The sequence below is a fragment of the Podarcis filfolensis genome (genome assembly GCF_964270895.1).
Source record: "Podarcis filfolensis genome assembly, chromosome: Z".
Classification (NCBI taxonomy): domain Eukaryota; kingdom Metazoa; phylum Chordata; class Lepidosauria; order Squamata; family Lacertidae; genus Podarcis; species Podarcis filfolensis.
Window position 1 is genome coordinate 2,979,971 of NC_139617.1, and position 17,419 is coordinate 2,997,389.

At 40.0% G+C, this 17,419-nt stretch overlaps 1 protein-coding gene across 5 annotated transcripts in view; it reads left to right on the forward strand.

Moving 5' to 3' along the window:
* LRCH2 (leucine rich repeats and calponin homology domain containing 2) overlaps positions 1-17,419 on the forward strand; it is a 57,967-nt gene that overhangs the window by 10,140 nt on the left and 30,408 nt on the right. For all 5 annotated transcript variants that reach the window (XR_014543541.1, XR_014543542.1, XM_083595392.1 and 2 more), the window contains exon 2: positions 13,646-13,790. Coding sequence is in view for 3 of the 5 variants with exons in the window: in XM_083595392.1 (XP_083451518.1) it covers positions 13,646-13,790 (145 nt within the window). In the remaining 2 variants the exon portion in view is untranslated. The remainder of the gene's footprint in view (positions 1-13,645; positions 13,791-17,419) is intronic.

The window sequence follows — 17,419 nt, forward strand, 5'->3', positions numbered from 1 at the left end:
TCACGTCTGGCCCAAAGCATACTTTTCTGTTTAGATTCTTTCTCCTTATTTGAAATATTAATGGAATTCGGACCGCTGGTGGCCGTTGAATAGCATTTCATTTTCTAGTACCTTTTTCTGTTAAGGAGCCTTCTTGGGGATCATGTTCACATTAATTATGTTCTGCTGGGTCTTTTAGTTGGTTTCTCTAACTCGTATTCTGTGGCAAACTACTGGCAAATAAACTGTTCCATTATCAGCCTCCTTAGATATAATGGCCCTCATTAGGTATAATGTCCAGACAGACTTTTGCCAGAATTGTGCCTATTAGAAGCACTAAGAAGTTTTGCTAAGGTCTTTCTGAGGCATGTTGCCTTTCTATAAAAATGTTGGGTGTGGTAATGTTCTTTTTAGGCATAGCAACACCATGGACTTGGAAAAGCCAAATATGTTATTGTGATAGCCAGCATTTTACTACAAAGGTTCTTGACATATTTTGAGTATAGCCTAGCAAACCAAAAGTATGTAAGATTCCCTTAAGTATTGTTTTTTTCAGAGAGGGGAGAAAGAAAACCAGTATAATCTTTATACTGTATGGTACAGTTTTATTAAATATACAAATGAAAGAACAAATGAAAGAGAAATACCCGCAACATATATTGCAATGTGGTATATTGCAATATCCTTTAGTTCACTTCTATTATTTGTGTTTTCCAAGTTGATTGACTGAAGAATCCATAGAACTGGTTTACTGTAGTCACTTCATTATTATGTATTTTTAAATGATATATTTTGTATTTAAGTCCCCCCTATAATTCACTTTTTGTCAGTTAAGTCATGTTTTATTATTTATGTTTGGACAAATTTGTAAATATGTCAATAAAATTTGTCAATAAAATATAATTTATGCTGGTTTTGGCACTGGTGCAAGGGAAATGCCTTCAGTAACAGCAACAATAGAACCTGGCATTATCACTGACATGGTGCTTACATACTAGTATCTCCCCACCCCACCCCCCTTACATAGAAACATAAGCCCTATCCCTTAGCAACAAGAAAATATAATTTCCCTTCTTTGAAAATGAATTAATATCTTTCTCTGACATTGCAACTGAGTATTGTGAAAATGACAGATGTCAACAAATGAACTATTACGGCTTCAGTCTGAGCATAAGCACATAGAATAGATCATTATTCAAGGTCCTTCTGTTCTGGTCCATGGTAGATAAGCCAGCAAAGAAATAGACAGATTTTTCAAATGTGAGTTCTTCCAATTCTTTAGGAATGAACAGTGCTGGATGACAAGAAGCCTCAGATTTAGTTGTGTACTTCCCGCTACAAGAATGTCTGTGTTTGAAAGTGCCCTCTTGACCCAAACATAGTTTTCACCAAATGCCATGAAAATCTACTGCAGCACAGGCAGGAAAAAACAACCAGCCAGCCAGAGCAGGGATGAGGGTGGGAGGTGGATGAACCACCAAATCCAAAACCTTGTCGGGCTCTTGCCACCAAGGTGGAAGTTGTGGGGAGGGAATTTTTATTCTTCCCCTGTTCCTTTCTTTGTTTTAAATAGATTTTATTCCTGTTGGGGCTAATGAGGAGGAAAATCTGTATGTTGATCTCAGGGCCAGCATACTTCCCCAACATTCTAGGACTATTTTGAGAGAATGAGAGGGATTTGGAACCCCAATCCTAAACGGCCCATTTTTGCCCTTTCCACCATCGGAGCTCTAAATGCCGGGAAGCAACAGCAATGGTTCATTCCATGTTGACAGGAAATGAGTTTCCAAGGGCATCCCCTTCTCTACCTGAAGAGGGTGAGATCTGTAGTATCCCATGGCTCCTATGGTGGAGTGTTAGAAAATCATTCATATATCTATTGCCAAACAGCACCTTAAACCTGGGTTATGGTCGCCAGTGAAATTTCTTACTATAATTAATTTCATTCCTATACTGCTTTATATTTTAAAGAGAAAAAAATCTCAAGGCAGTTTACAACACATAAAAACATCAAATTAAAAAATCCAGAATAAAACAAATTCAGGCTTCAAGGAGAATATTTCAGATCCTTCTCTAAGTGACATTTTGCTTTCTCCGTATTTATTTATTTACCGACTAAATTTATATGGCTGCCCCATAGCAGAAGTACTCTAGGTACCCAGTGTGGGGCAGTTGTTAGAGTGTTGGATTTAGACCTGGGAGATTAGGGTTCAAATCCCCATGCAGTCATAAAGCTCACTGGCTGACCTTAGGCCAGTCACAGCATCTTAACCTCACAGGGTCATTGTAGGGTTTAACCAAGGAGCGGGGTGAACTTGTACTTCTTGGATGAATAGGTGGGATATAAATGCTATAAATAAGCCCTTCTGCTTACCTGCTTAAGAAAGCTGGGGGGGGCTGCCAGATGGGATGTCAGTTGCCAACCTGGCACACAGAGATCTCCATGTCACAATTGGACTTGCACCAGTTGCAAAACACACCTGGCGCTTGAGGAATTTCGAACACTGCTAGGATGCTCTCCTAAAGACTATACAATTGTGCCCAAAACTTCCTCTTTCTTCCATCAGTATGAGGAAGCCATGAATGCCAGGCATACTATAATGTATAGCTACTTTATTATTATTATTATTATTATTATTATTATTATTATTATTAATAATAGTATAACATAACATCCTTCATCTGATGATCCCGGGATGGTTCACAACAGAAAAAACTTCAACCCCTTCATACTATAGAAGCTTTTCAATAGGACTTGTTACCCTTCGTTTGGAACCAAGTTATATTTGTTTACCATTAAAATATCAGATTCGGGGAATGATAGGTACATGCCTCTCATCCCTTATTGTGGATAACCAATCTTCTGCACAGTCTTCAATAGGGTTTATGTGTTGCCAGACCCACTAGTGACTTAAGATTCTTTCTTGCGCGTTCTTTTTAACCCTCATTAAAGAGCAAAGAAATGGACTCAAGGTAAGCAAACTGTGTGTGGCACTGTTTTTCTGTAGCAGCCTCAAAAGACTTTATCTAAAAAGAATAAAAAAGTACCATATTGATTCTTCCGGAAGGGTAAAACTTCACCTCAACTCACCCCTCTGCCTTTCCCCTGCAACTGAATAGCAAACTTGCTTTACATCATAGCAAGTCTTTGCTAGAGCAGTATATAAACTCTGATAAAGATTGCCAGATCATATTTCTAGGCTAAGCTAATCATCATTTGACAAATAGCCAAGCTTTACAAGAAATGGAATTCAGCAGGGCATAACTACCTGCTTAAGAACAGAAACCCCTCTTTGATGACTTCCTTGGAATTTACACTATGTTCAGTATATTGCAAGTTTTTTAATAACTGAAAGATAGGATTAGTATCGAAAAGAATATGGTCTGTAGGTCAATATGCAAAGCAGGATACTCCTTAGTGCACATCTATAATGACCACCTTAAATGCAGCAATGTCTTTTCTTCCTTCAGTTTGAATGGATTTCTTTAGCGGCCCAATCCTGATCTGTGGCTTCGACAACTTGGAAAGATATACAGTGGAACTTTTCAGTTTGAGTGATAAGCAAGCGGCATATTTTGACATAATTCGTGTGTGTGTGTTCATGCTCTGAAACTCCAAACCCCTTAGCAGCCAGAAAGTTAACCTTACTAATGTGCAACACTTTTGCTGCCATTTGAGTGATAGGCTTTTTAACTGTAAATCCAGAGATTGTGTTGTGTGGAACATGAACCCTTGCCATTTTTTGTGTTCCATGGATGTGTTTTATTTTTTTTTTTCCAAAATTTTTATTGATTTTCACAAAATTATAAACAAACAAACAAACATAAATCATAACTTTATTAAAACTAATCTTATTAACATTGTTAAGTGACTTCCTCGTATCCCCCTGGTTAAATTTCAGTGCATATCATTTTAACGGTTTTCCAAATCAGTATTCTTATAAAATTAACTTAATCACTTAACATCTTTCTTTCTTTCCATTTCAGGATTAAACATATTAATTCATCATATTACATATTTAAATCCTAAGTCTATCTGGTAATTGCAAGCTTTTTCCAATTAGTTTAACTTAACATATTTAACTAAATAATCATTAAATTTTGTACATTTTTCCTGGTACTCCTCCTCCTTCTGGTCATGGACTCTTCCAGTCATGTCGGCTAGCTCTGAAAGATCCATCATCTTCATCTGCCATTCTTCCACTGTTGGTACTTCTTGCGTTTTCCACTTCTTAGCTAATAAGATTCGAGCAGCAGTTGTGGCATACAAAAATAATTTAACATCTCTCTTGGGCAATTCCAAACCTGTTATTCCAAGGAGAAAGGCCTCTGCTTTCTTTATAAATGTATATTTCAACTTTTTTTTCAATTCATTATAAATCTTTTACCAGAAGTCTTTCACCTTGGGGCAGGTCCACCACATATGGTAGAAGGTACCTTCTTTTTCTTTACATTTCCAACATAGATTATCACAGTTATGATAAATCTTTGCTAATTTAACAGGGGTCAGATACCATCTATACATCATTTTCATTATGTTTTCCTTTAACATTGTACATGCAGTGAACTTGACCCCTTTCTTCCACAATCTTTCCCAATCCTCAAACTTTATGTTATGTCATACATCTCTTGCCCAATCTATCATCATGGATATGTTTTATTGAGGAAACGGGAAGACAAGCACACATTTGGAAGTACTGCTTCGTGGTTGTATTAATGAATGCAGTCCTAAATTGGTGCTAGAGTTCCTGTGCACATGAGGTGACTTTGAGGGTTGTTCAAGCATACAGTTGGGAGGTTGCCCCTGTAATGAGGGATGCAAAATTTATATGCTTGAGCACTGGCCTTCAGACAGCACTGAGATGGTGGACCTCCAAGGCTTTGAAGTAGGGTAGATAAAAATCAATGATTTTTTAAAATAATTTTTTAAAAATCGGATTTTTTTATATATAAATCAGATTTTTTTGATTTAAATCAGATATTTAAAATAAAATGCTTTTGGAGGAAAAATCTTTCTAAAGATAGTTTTTTATTTAAGCTACATCATAGTCCAAAGGCTATTCATCAGGAAATAAGGATTTGTTTTAAGTTTTTCATGTGTACTAAAACTAAAAAAAAACACACGTTTAACCACATCAGTTAATGAACATGGATACGTATGCTATAATGTTATTGCTTTAGTTAAATAAATTGTTTAAATTGTTATTAAGGAAATTATTACTTTTTCCCTTCCAATAAAGTACAGCAGAAAAGTTGTCCAAATATAAAGAGTTAACTTATTAAACTTCACAATCATTTCATAATTATCTGTCTATGTACGGTATTTCTAATAGTATGACCAAATCAGTAATTTTTGATATAACTGTAAAAGCTACTCTGAAAATTTATTATTCCAAAAATGAAACCTTCCTCTGGTTGTAAATATTAAGATTATACCAGCAAGAATGTAAAAAAAGAAAGATTTAAATCAAGTCTTACTGACTAGGGATTTAAATCAAGTCTTACTGACTAGAGATTTAAATCATGATTTAAATTGATTTGATTTAAATCAAATCCATGCTGCTTTGAAGTAACTTGATTATTGTTACTGGGGATGCCTGAGAGTGAAAAGGATTGTGGCTTTGAAGAGACTTTTGCTGAGTCTGGATTTAAGGGGGAAGATCAGATTAAGAAGCACCATCGAGGGGTTTGGAACAAGTAAATAGACGATAGCATTTGGGTTGGTGTTTTCCTAAGCCAGCTGTATCTGTCTCATTAAACAAAACAGTTACCTACTTACACACATGTAATGCTTTCATGACACACATGGGCTGTGTAGCATGAGAATAGACGCCTGCATTCCTGAGGAACTCCTGAAGAGTGCTAGATTAACTGGATAACTACTTTGTAGAGTTCCACACCCCTACTACCCAGTTGCTCTTCTGACCTTCTTTGCAACATGCACATGCTGTAAGCAAATTATCATTATTTGTATGCTGGAGGTAGTTGCATAGTTCACCTGAAGAACAAAGACATGCATATTTGTAGATAGGTTAATAATAGCCAGTGTGCCTCATTACAGTAGCAGGTATTTGGAAATGTTTGGGATAATTTATGCCAAATTTGTATGGTGTCAGTGCGCTAACTCTACCATTTTATTAAGAGGTTTAACATTCAGGGCAGAAAGTAATTAGTGTGTGGCTTCCTGCAATGCAGATTGATTACTATGATCTCATCTTTTAGGCCTTTCATTGTGTCTAAATGACCTTTACACCATCTTAGTTATAATCCCGTGTCTGGCACAGTATGGGTTAGCTGATTCTGTGTTGCAGACCCCACCCCTACCCCGTCACGTGCAGTGTTTTTATTACAAACATGGGATTTGTAACTGTGAGAGCATAAGAAGAGACCTGCTGGATTAGACCATAGGCTGATTTAGCTCAGCATTCTGTCCCCAACAGACTTCACAGATGCTTTTTGGAGCTTCCAAACAAGGGGTGAAAGAGACCAGACCTCCTCCATTGGCTTTTATGCAGCAGCTGGAATTTGGTGTCATGCTGTGCCTGGACATCCAAGATGCATTTTGCCATTGTGGCTCATTATAAGACCAATTCATTTGTCTAACCCCTCTTTAAAGTGATCTGAGCCGGTGGTGATCTCCACAATGTGTGTGACAGTGAAAACTCCATAAATTCTGCCCTCTGAAGTACTCTCTTTTGTCTGTTCTGCATCTGTTGTATTGTCTGAAAATACTCCCTATCCAATTTTATTGAGTAACCAGGAACGTAGGGTTATAAGAGATGTAGGGGCGGGTATTTATTTCATTCATGCATACTTTTATAAGTCTCCCAATTATGGTATGTTTCCCCAGCCACCTTAGTAAAGACCCCAATTGCTCCTAACCCTTTGATAATTTTGGTTTCTCTTTTCTTTAGAAATGCACTGACCAAAGTGGTACACAGTACTCCAAAATGACCAATAGACTGATACAAAGGCGTACAGATGTGGGCAGTTCTGATTGCAACTTTGTAATAATCCCTAGTAAGGAATTTGCCTTTGCACAATCCTCTCATATGGAATTTATTATTTTGATCCACTACACCCACAAGATCTTGCCTAATACAGTGGTACCTCAGGTTACAGACTCTGCTAACCCATAAATAGTACCTCGGGTTAAGAACTTTGCTTCAGGATGAGAACAGAAATCGGACGGCGGCGGCGCAGCTGCAGTGGAAGAGGCTCCATTAGCTAAAGTGGTACCTCAGGTTAAGAACGGACCTCCAGAACGAATTAAGTTCGTAACCAGAGGTACCGCTGTAAGTCACTTGCCTGTTCAGGTCCCATCAGCTTCCATATATGAAGTTTGGACCATTTCCCTCCGCACCTATCCAGTTATTTCACACCCATTTGCAGTTTTGTTGCCCATTCAGCTAATACAGTGGTACCTCTGGATACGAACAGGATCCGTTCCGAATCCCCGTTCACACCCTGAAGCGAACGTAACCCGCGTGTGCGCAGGTTGTGATTTGCCTCTTCCATGTATGCCGTCATTTTGACCGTCTGCGCATGCGCGAGCGGCGAAGCCCAGAAGTAATGCATTCTGTTACTTATGGGTCACCACAGAGCACAACCCTGAAAGCGCTCAACCAGAAGCATATTTAACCTGAAGTATGACTGTATTGACAAATTAAATTACAGGTGCCTGAGAATTTCTGTTAGCTATATTTGACGTAGTTGTTTAGATGCCCACTTTGGAAGAAAACCTGAATTCATGGGTATCTGGTTATCACCTTCCACAGCGAACAGGGGTGGGTGCACACATGCGTAAACACACAAAACTGCAGTTTTGCAGTTTCCCTATTCCACTTTAGGAACACACATACACACACATGTCTTGTGGTCTGACAGATATTTCTGACAGATATTTAAAGAAATGTGCTGACCAGGCCCCAAGTTGATCCGCCAGTGGAGTGGCTTTAGCTGTCAGCGCACCGCATTTTTCACTCCATAAGGCGCACCTGACCATAAGACGCACCCAGTTTTTAGAGGGGGGATGCAAGAAAAAAAATTTCTTTAAAGGGAGCGCTGAACAGAGCCTGTATGCATCCCAGGCTCTGCTCAGCAGAGCCGTGTGGAGCATGTGTGCGGCACTTGCAGGATTTTCCCCGAGAAGGGAGAAGGGCAACCCGTCAGTCCCTTCTCCCTCCTTGGGGAAAAGCCCCCAAGAGCTGCATACACACTCCGCGTGCTCTTTAAACGGAGCACGGCTCTTGGGGGCTTTTCTGGGAGGTGGGGGAAGGGACTGAGGGGCTAAGCCAGAAGCTAGAACAGCAAGAGGGAGCACTGCGCAGCGATCCCTCTCGCTGCTCTGGCTTCTGGGATAGCCGCTCAGCCTGCACTCGCTCCATAAGACGCACACACATTTCCCCTTACTTTTTAGGAGGGAAAAAGTGTGTCTTATAGAGCGAAAAATACGGTATATAGAATTTTTAGACTAAAGTTCTTAACGATACATTGTGAAGTGTTTTTACATACGTTGCTGTTGCTAATGTGTGAATGGTAGGAAACACACACACAATGCATTTAGTAATTTTTGTCTTGCAGGTAGTTGACAATTTTATCATCATGGTTTACGATACACATGGTTTCAAATACACATGGTACGAATAAAGGTTGGGGAAGAACAGGGAGGATAGAAGAAAATAATTGAATGTGGCTACCCAATCCTGTGACCTCTAGCATTATAAAAGCATTTCCATCCGTAGTACATGGAGGAGTGTCTGCCACATGAACCTGCTAAAGTGGCAAATAAAAGAAAAGGGCCTTTCTGGTTATGGCTCCCTTTCTAGAGAAGGTCTTTTTGGCATCAGCTATTCTCTGGGAAGTTTTAACCTCCCTATCCTGCTGCTATGATTTTATACTTTGCACTGCAGCTGATTTGTTTTCTTGACTATGACTAGCTTTATATTTAAGCACTGGCCTGGCAGCCATTAGTGACAAGGGATCAAAGACACCACCTTGTGCCATCTGTCCATGCATGGCAACTGAGCTCAGATGACGCAATGCCAGGGTACTGCTTGCCTCAGAGGTGTACTTAGTACACACTAGAAATTTTGTATATTTTATTTTATTGTACAGCACTTGGTAATTGATATGAAGCAGTTTATAAATATGCAAATAAAATAAATAATTGCATGCAGGTAACTGAGTGGGCTGACATAAAATAATTGTGTGCACGCTAGAGGGCGCTGGGGGGTGGTGGAAGGTAGAATGCTCCGTCAATCCTCTTCCCACCCAGCATGGAGGCCAAGTGGGCTGATAGAATAAAAACGAAATAGGCAGGTGGAACAGGATTTTCCATCCCTCCCCAGCCACCCTCCTGCAGGCAATGTGACATTCTTGAAAGCTAGTTGGGCTTATTTGCACGGCTAGTTATGACTATTTAAAATACAGTGTTGTTAAAAACAACAACACCATACCTAGCTATCCTGGAGAAAGTTACCCTAAAAATCTTTGAGATTGTTAGTGAAAAGGTTTATCATATTTGATGGTAAAATACTAGACTTATTGCAAAAATATTTTTCTTTGAATTTACACTCCAAGGTGTCTTCCTATATAGCCTCAGGCAAATGACTTTTCTGATTCTGTACAAAGCTGTGATTTTTCTGTGTGAAACAGGAGAGTACTTATCTGTTCTCACTTCCGTGTTTCTGGCAGAATAGAATGATGTCTGTAGTCTACAGACAAGGAAGGAAACACTGTGGCTTTAATAATTATTAATCAAGCTTTTGAGGTTATGTGACATTGGAGAACACAAAGGGATGAAGTCAAAGAAGTATTTCTTATTTATTTCACATGTAAAAGTTAGTATGCAGCAATACTTGATCCCATAGTTCTTGCTGATGTTTTCTCCCACCCTTTGAAAAGAACTATTAAACCAGAAGAGACACAGAGGAACTATCTACAAAGAATCATTTTAAAGATATGCACAGCTGAGTTTTCCATAGATAATGTGGGCATTTCATAGCCTAGTTTTGTTCTCACGTGCATCTCTCATACATTTTATTCCAACAGTTTTTGCAGAATATCTTCTTCATGCTGAGTATTATGTATCTGTATACATCAGTGTACACCGTTCTTTACAGAATACCATGTTCAAATAAGATTTAGGTGCTTGCCTTAGCCTCAAGCAACAGTTGTGGAGGAGGGAGGATAAGGAGAATTGGTCATGATGGTGGTAGAGCAGCACTTGTAACAAATATGAACACAACAAGTTGCCTTATACTGAACAAGACAAATGGTCCATCTAGTTTAGTTCACTGTTTGAAACTCCGATATATAAGCCAGACCCCAAATGGTTCCTTAAACCAGGGTCACATTTGCCAAAACAGAATGTCTAGTTCTCATTTTTGGACCAGATGGCTCAATAGTTGTATTTTTCAATATCATAGAATCATAGAGTTGGAAGAGACCACAAGGGCCATCGAGTCCAACCCCCTGCCAAGCAGGAAACACCATCAGAGCACTCCTGACATATGGTTGTCAAGCCTCTGCTTAAAGACCTCCAAAGAAGGAGACTCCACCACACTCCTTGGCAGCAAATTCCACTGTCGAACAGCTCTTACTGTCAGGAAGTTCTATGACCTTTGGGTTCCTCACATTTGTTCTGATTGTGCAGATAAAATATAATGGATGGAATTACAGGATGTGTTGCTAGTGTGTGAAAGCAGTCAAGATCCAAGGATCTCCAGGCATGCACTTCCAGATGGTGGAGACTTCAGGCTCCATCCTGGTGCCTAGGCATCTTCACTTGGTCACAACTGGCTGATAGCCATGTGCAAAATGTATCTGGCACCTGGCGAATTTTGAACACTGGTTTAGTGCTGTCTACATTGACTGGCAGCATCTTTCCACCTACCCGGAGATGTCAGGGATTGAACCTCAGACCTTCTGTATGCAAAACAGATGCTCTACCACTGAGCTATGTCCCTTTCCCTAATGTGATTATAAATACAAGAACAAAAATTGTACTTAGTGGATCAGGTCAACTAGTTCAGCATCCTATTCTCACAGTGGCCATCCAGATGCTTGTATGAAACCCACAAGCAGGACTCGAGTATAAAAGCACTCCCCCTCCTGTGGTTTCCAGCAGCTGGTATTCAGAAGCATAACTGCTTCTGACCATAGAAACAGAGTACTGTAAGCCTGCAACATAGATGGGAGTTATGTTCCTGGGATTGCACCGAAACTCAAAATTGCATGTAGTCAAAACACATTGGGTTCAATGGCAAGTGGAGGACCTGTTCCCTGCTTGAAAGGCCTTTTCCACTTGGCCTGGTAGGGCAGGTCCCTGACTAACTGCAGCTACAAAAATCTGAAAGAAACTCTTGCAGATGTGGCGCTGTCTGTGCTGGACCATTGTCTTGCCTTGGTAATGGACTGGATGAGAGTCAACACACTCAAGCTCAATCTTATAAGACTGAGGCACTGTTAGCAGGTGTTTTGCTAGATTGGGAGGTTGCCTGCTCTGGATGGGGTCGATTGGGGGTACTTCTGGATCCTTTGCTGTCTCTTGGGGTTCTGATGCCCTTGGTGGCATGGATTCCCTTCATCAGCTTTGGCTGGTGGCCCAGCTGTGCCCCTATATGTACAGGGATAGCCCAACTTCTGTTGTCTATGCTTTGGTAACCTCTAGGTTATATTACTGCAAATAATGTAGGGCTGCCCCTAAAGACAGTTTGGAAACTTCAGCTGGCACAGAATTTGGCAGCCAGGTTGCCCGCTGGGGCAAGATGATTAGAGCCTAATGCACCAATCCTGGCTTGACTGCACTGGTTGCTACTGTATTTTTCGCTCTATAAGACGCACCAGACCACAAGACGCACCTAGTTTTTGGAGGAGGAAAACAAGAAAAAAAAAATCTGAATCTCAGAAGCCAGAACAGCAAGAGGGATTGCTGCTTTCACTGCGCAGCGATCCCTCTTGCTGTTCTGGCTTCTGGGATAGCTGCGCAGCCTGCATTTGCTGCATAAGACGCACACACATTTCCCCTTACTTTTTAGGAGGGAAAAAGTGAGTCTTATAGAGCAAAAATACGGTAATTATGTTCTGGGCCCAGTTCAAAGTGCTGATTTTTACCTAAAACCCTTAAGCAACTCAGGACCGCAATACCTCAAGGGCTAAAGGTAAAGGGACCCCTGACAGTTACGTCCAGTCGCGAACTACTCTGGGGTTACGGCACTCATCCCGCTTTACAGGCCGAGGGAGCTGGCGTTTGTCCACTCCACAGACAGTTTTTCTGGGTCATGTGGCCAGCATGACTAAGCCGCTTCTGGCGCAACGGAACACTGGCACCAGAGCAACGCACGGAAACGCCGTTTACCTTCCCCCTGGAGTGGTACCTATTAATCTACTTGCACTTTTGGGCATGCTTTCGAACTGCTAGGTTGGCAGGAGCTGGAACCTCAACGGTAGCTCACAACCTTTTGATTGGCAAACCCAAGGCTCAGTGGTTTAGACCACAGCGCCACTCGCGTCTCTACCTCAAGGACTGTCTTTCCCCAAATGAACTGACCAAAGCCCTGCAATCATCATCTGATACCCTTCTTCACGTGTCTCCTCCACAAGTGTTCCAGAGTGTGGCAACTTGAGAACGGGTGTTTTCTGCAATGGCTTCCCATTGGAATGCTCTCTTCAAGAAGGCTCGTCTGTCGGCTTTATTATGCATCTTTAGGTGCCAGACAAAATATTCCTTTTCTACCAGGCCTTTGGTACACCCTTTTAAATAAGGGAGGGGGGTTATTGGTTTGCTTTGCTTTTACTATGCATTTTGTGTTTTTATTTTGTATTTTATTTTATTTGCTGTGAACTGCCCTGAGATCTTCGGATGAATAAGGTCTCTCCCCCCCATGCCCACCTTTATGCTCACTTTTATTTATTTATTAATTTATTATTTTATTTATTATTTTTTATTATTTTGCCAAGTGTTTAAAGCTGAATATGCACAATTAATATGCACAATTAAAGTTGTGGGCTTCACTATCCAAGTTGATGGCTGTCACTGCCTCCTGCAGGAGTGAGTTCCATTGTGTGTTCTTAGGCTGCTCTTAAGTTTGGGAGAAAGATTAAGTGGCTAATCCAAATCCAAATCCAAATGCTTCATGGAAGAAATTAGTTTTTCAGAGGTGGATGCCTTTTCTTAGGACAAATCAATTGCTGATGGAACAAGAGTTTGCTGGAGTTATTTTGCTTGATGGGTTACTGAGAGGGAACAGTGGCTCCTTTCTTTCCTCTCCAAGAGCATTGGACAGGCAAACTTCAGGCTTGCGGGATTTCCTTTGTTCTTTACTAGAGCACTGAAAGTGCAAAATAGTGACTTGGCGGGAGAATATTTTTAGAATTAAGGAGAAGTGTGCCATATTACATTTCACAAAAGCCTATCTTACCTACTTAATTTATCTAAATACTGGTGGAAGGGAGTTCCCTTCTATCCCCAGAATTTGAAATGAGCAGAAGATGATTCCAATCTATATAGACTGTGGATGCTTGATTTTTCATCTATCTGTGCTTTAATTTCCAAAATAAAATTGCCATCGTTTAAGAACAGCACATTTCTTGCACATATCTCAAATGTAAACTAGAAGACTGAGCTGTGGAAATGTCTTTTCTCCTCCTCTCTTTTTTTTAGATCTCTCCAAGAACAGATTTACTGAAATTCCTCCTGATGTGTTGCAGTTTTCACCACTTGAGACATTGAACCTCTATCACAACTGCATCAAATCAATCCCTGAAGCAATTAAAAATCTGCAAATGTTAACATATCTCAATATCAGGTAGGTAATATTTTCCTACTTCCTAAATGTAATTGCTTGTCATCCAAGGTAGCCTGTTTAGCTCATGACTGTATCAGCGTCCTCCTGTGGGTGACAGTTGACTGAAGAACCACTTTCCAGTCAATAAGTCAAAAGGTAGAGCATAAGGAAGTCTAACTTTGTTCCTGGTATTCCTTTTTTCAGATTGTGATGTTTGAGAGGCAAAGGTAAAAGTTTTAAATTTCAGTTTGAGCTTCTAGGAATGCTAAAAGAGGTTTGCTCATTCTGCATGCCTGTGAAAAATTTGCTGGACCAACTACAACACAGGAGAGATTGATGATGGGTTGTATCCAATGTTAGTCATACTTGGAGTAGCCACATGCCTCACTTAGGTCTATTAATTTCAGCAGGTCTACTCTGAGTAAAGCTTAGTTGGATACAGGACAATGTTTTCTGAAATAACATTAGTGTTCTCTTTGTGTGTGTTGTGTTTGATTATTTTTGAGTTGGAGTATTGAGTGTTAGACACAAGTGTAGCGTGAAGAATGTACAACTTTCTTTCTTGCTGCATGCATGTCCATATACATGGCAAAATAGATACATACATGGTGGGTAATTCCCCCCCCCCCATTGCAAAGACTAGCCCTGTAAGAAAAATGTATTTGAAGTAGCCTTTTGGCATTGTGAGTCTGACAGCTACTCCAGCTTTTAAAAAATAACATATTGTCATAACTTGCTTTTGTAAACTCTTTAATAAAACTGACTGTTATCTGTAGTTAGCTTTTCAGTTGTGCTTTTAGTTTTCAACTTTGAGAGACAGAGGCTTTCCTGCTAATTCTGCATGTTAGCTTTGTGACTTATTTGAATTAGTCAGATTTAGAGAGCTCAGATGTTGTAGTAGGAGAACTGTCCTCTTGTTACCTGGTACCTTGTTCTACAACAGTTAGGTCCTAGCTTTAAAAATACAGTCATACCTTGGGTTGAAATTGCTTCAAGGTTGAGCACTTTCGGGTTGCACGACTTGGAAGTAACGGAACACGTTATTTCCAGGTTTCGCTGCATGCGCAGACGGTCAAAATGATGTCACGCGCATGCACTGAAGTGGCGAATCGCGACCCGTGCGCACACAGGCGCGGGTTGCGTTCACTTCTGGATGCAAATCGGGCTCCGGAATGGATCCCATTCGTATCCAGAGGTACCACTGTAGAAGTGGCTGCAGAGAAGACCTACAAAAATGCTTAATTGGCATAAGAAGAGGAAAAGCTAAGAGGCCCCTGGGCATGAAAGGAGATTATAGGAAGCCACAACAGACCTCAGATTCATAAAAAATAGATTGTGGAGGAGAGAGCAAAACGTTAAAGGGACCTAAATGACAAAAAGCTTTATATTTTGAGATTGCTAATAGGAATGGCTTTCTAACTGCTCAGATCAGGCCAGAAATGGACCATATTACTTAGGCAGCATATGTAATCTCCGGTTTTGAATGCATTTGACAAGGCAGAAAAGAACCTGTCAATTTGCAGTGGATATTGTCCTTTTAATTCTGACATTTCAGATATAGTTTACAGCGGTGGTGTCCAAACTTTTTTCAAAGAGGGCCAGATTTGATGAAGTGGAGGGCCGTGAGGGCCGACCAAAGTTGTTAACCTTTTTCTAGGATTGAAGTTGTTGAGCTTTGGACATGCCTGATTTACAGTATTGTTAAAAGTGGCAACTAAGATTTCCTTTCTCATGTACCTGTGATCTGGTCTTGGATGCAGTGGGGCTCTTAAATGGCCCTTTATAGCTATACTTACCAAGGTCAAGCCTTGGCTCCTGAACGCCTCTGTTTTGGAATGCCAAAAACCCAGAAGTAAATGCTCCAGTTTTCAAATGTTTTTCGGAAGCCAAAAGTCTGAAGCAGCTTCTGCTTGAGTGCAGGAAGCTCTTGCAACTAAGCCGTGCCTCAGTTGTCAAACATTTCAGAAGCCGAACGGGCTTCCAGAACAGATTACATTCAACAGCCAAGGTTTGACTGTATTCTTATTTTAAAATATATATTCTAGAGTTGGAGGAACTTCCTTAACAAAGCCTGTTACAATTATTCATATCACTCTGTATTCCTCCCTTTCAAAATCCCAAACCCCAGTTCCCTTTAAGGAAATTAAGCAAATGACTGAAGCATTCTGCCTTACTGTTGAGCTTTCAATATTTTGACCAACTCAGTGGGTCCCCTCTGGCTTTATAGAAAGTGAATTTTAATATCATGTAATGAACTGAAAAGAAAGTAGGAAAGTAGCAAGTTCTGTTCCAAATGAAGTTGCTAGCTTAGGTGTTTGAAGTCATCACATGAGAGGGATCTCCCTTTTTCTCCCCCACCCCCAAATGAGGATAGATGTGGGAAATGCAACTACCAACTGCAACTTGATTTTGCAAAGGGTTTTTTCCTCCATTAATATATATGTGTGATGGAAACAGCAGCTCACACCATAAATAAGAAGAATGAAAAAGGTTAGAGAGACAATTAATAATTAAATGATATATTGGAATTTAGTGGATTCATGGAGACTGCACCATCCTAGGGAAAAATCCTATACATATTTTGCAGGAATTCACAATACCCAGCACATAATTGATTTGATATTTTTTTTAAAACATCAGCACCACTGCATGCCTTTACTAGCCGATGTGACATTGATATTCCCATTATAGCTGATCACTCAGCAGTAATATTGGAATATAATCTATTCAATACCCAGGAAGGTATGAGGAGATGGTATCTTAATATATCATTACTAAATGATAAAAACTTCATTCAATATATAACGCCAGAAACGCAAATATATTTTAAAAATAACTCCAAATCATTAACGTCAAGACTGATGGAATGGGAAGGCTACAAAGCTTATATCTGAGGGAAGATAATATCTTTCTCTGCCAACATGGTCAAGATGCAAAGATTAAAAGAAAATAACCTAAAAATTATTTTAAAACATTATGGGGTGATAGGGCAAATAACCCATCTAGGGTTAAATATGAAAGAATACAACAACAAACACTAGAACTGAATAGTATACAGTGGTACCTCAGGTTAAGTACTTAATTCGTCCCAGAGGTCCGTACTTAACCTGAAACTGTTCTTAACCTGAAGCACCACTTTAGCTAATGGGGCCTCCTGCTGCTGCCGCGCCACTGGAGCACGATTTCTGTTCTCATCCTGAAGCAAAGTTCTTAACCCGAGGTAATATTTCTGGGTTAGCGGAGTCTGTAACCTGAAGCGTATGTAACCTGAAGCGTATGTAACCCGAGGTACCACTGTACTAGCTCAAAAAATTGAGTTCAGCTTATTATGTCTAAGACAAACATATTGGGAACAGGGAGGAAGACAGACAAAAATTCTAGCTGTCTGTCTAAAACAGAAGAAAATGAACCAAATAATACCTTTAATAAGAAAGGAAAACAACATTGCAGCGACCTCATCAACAGATATAAATTTTTTTTGGGGATAAACATAAATAAAAATAATGATAACCCTTATCAGCATGAGAAATTAACAATATGGGCCAACCCAAAATTAAAAATTGCAAATCAAGTAATAATTTGGCAAAACTGGATGATAAAAGGTATTTTGACACTGAATCAATTAATTGATGAGAACTACAAATTTGTGG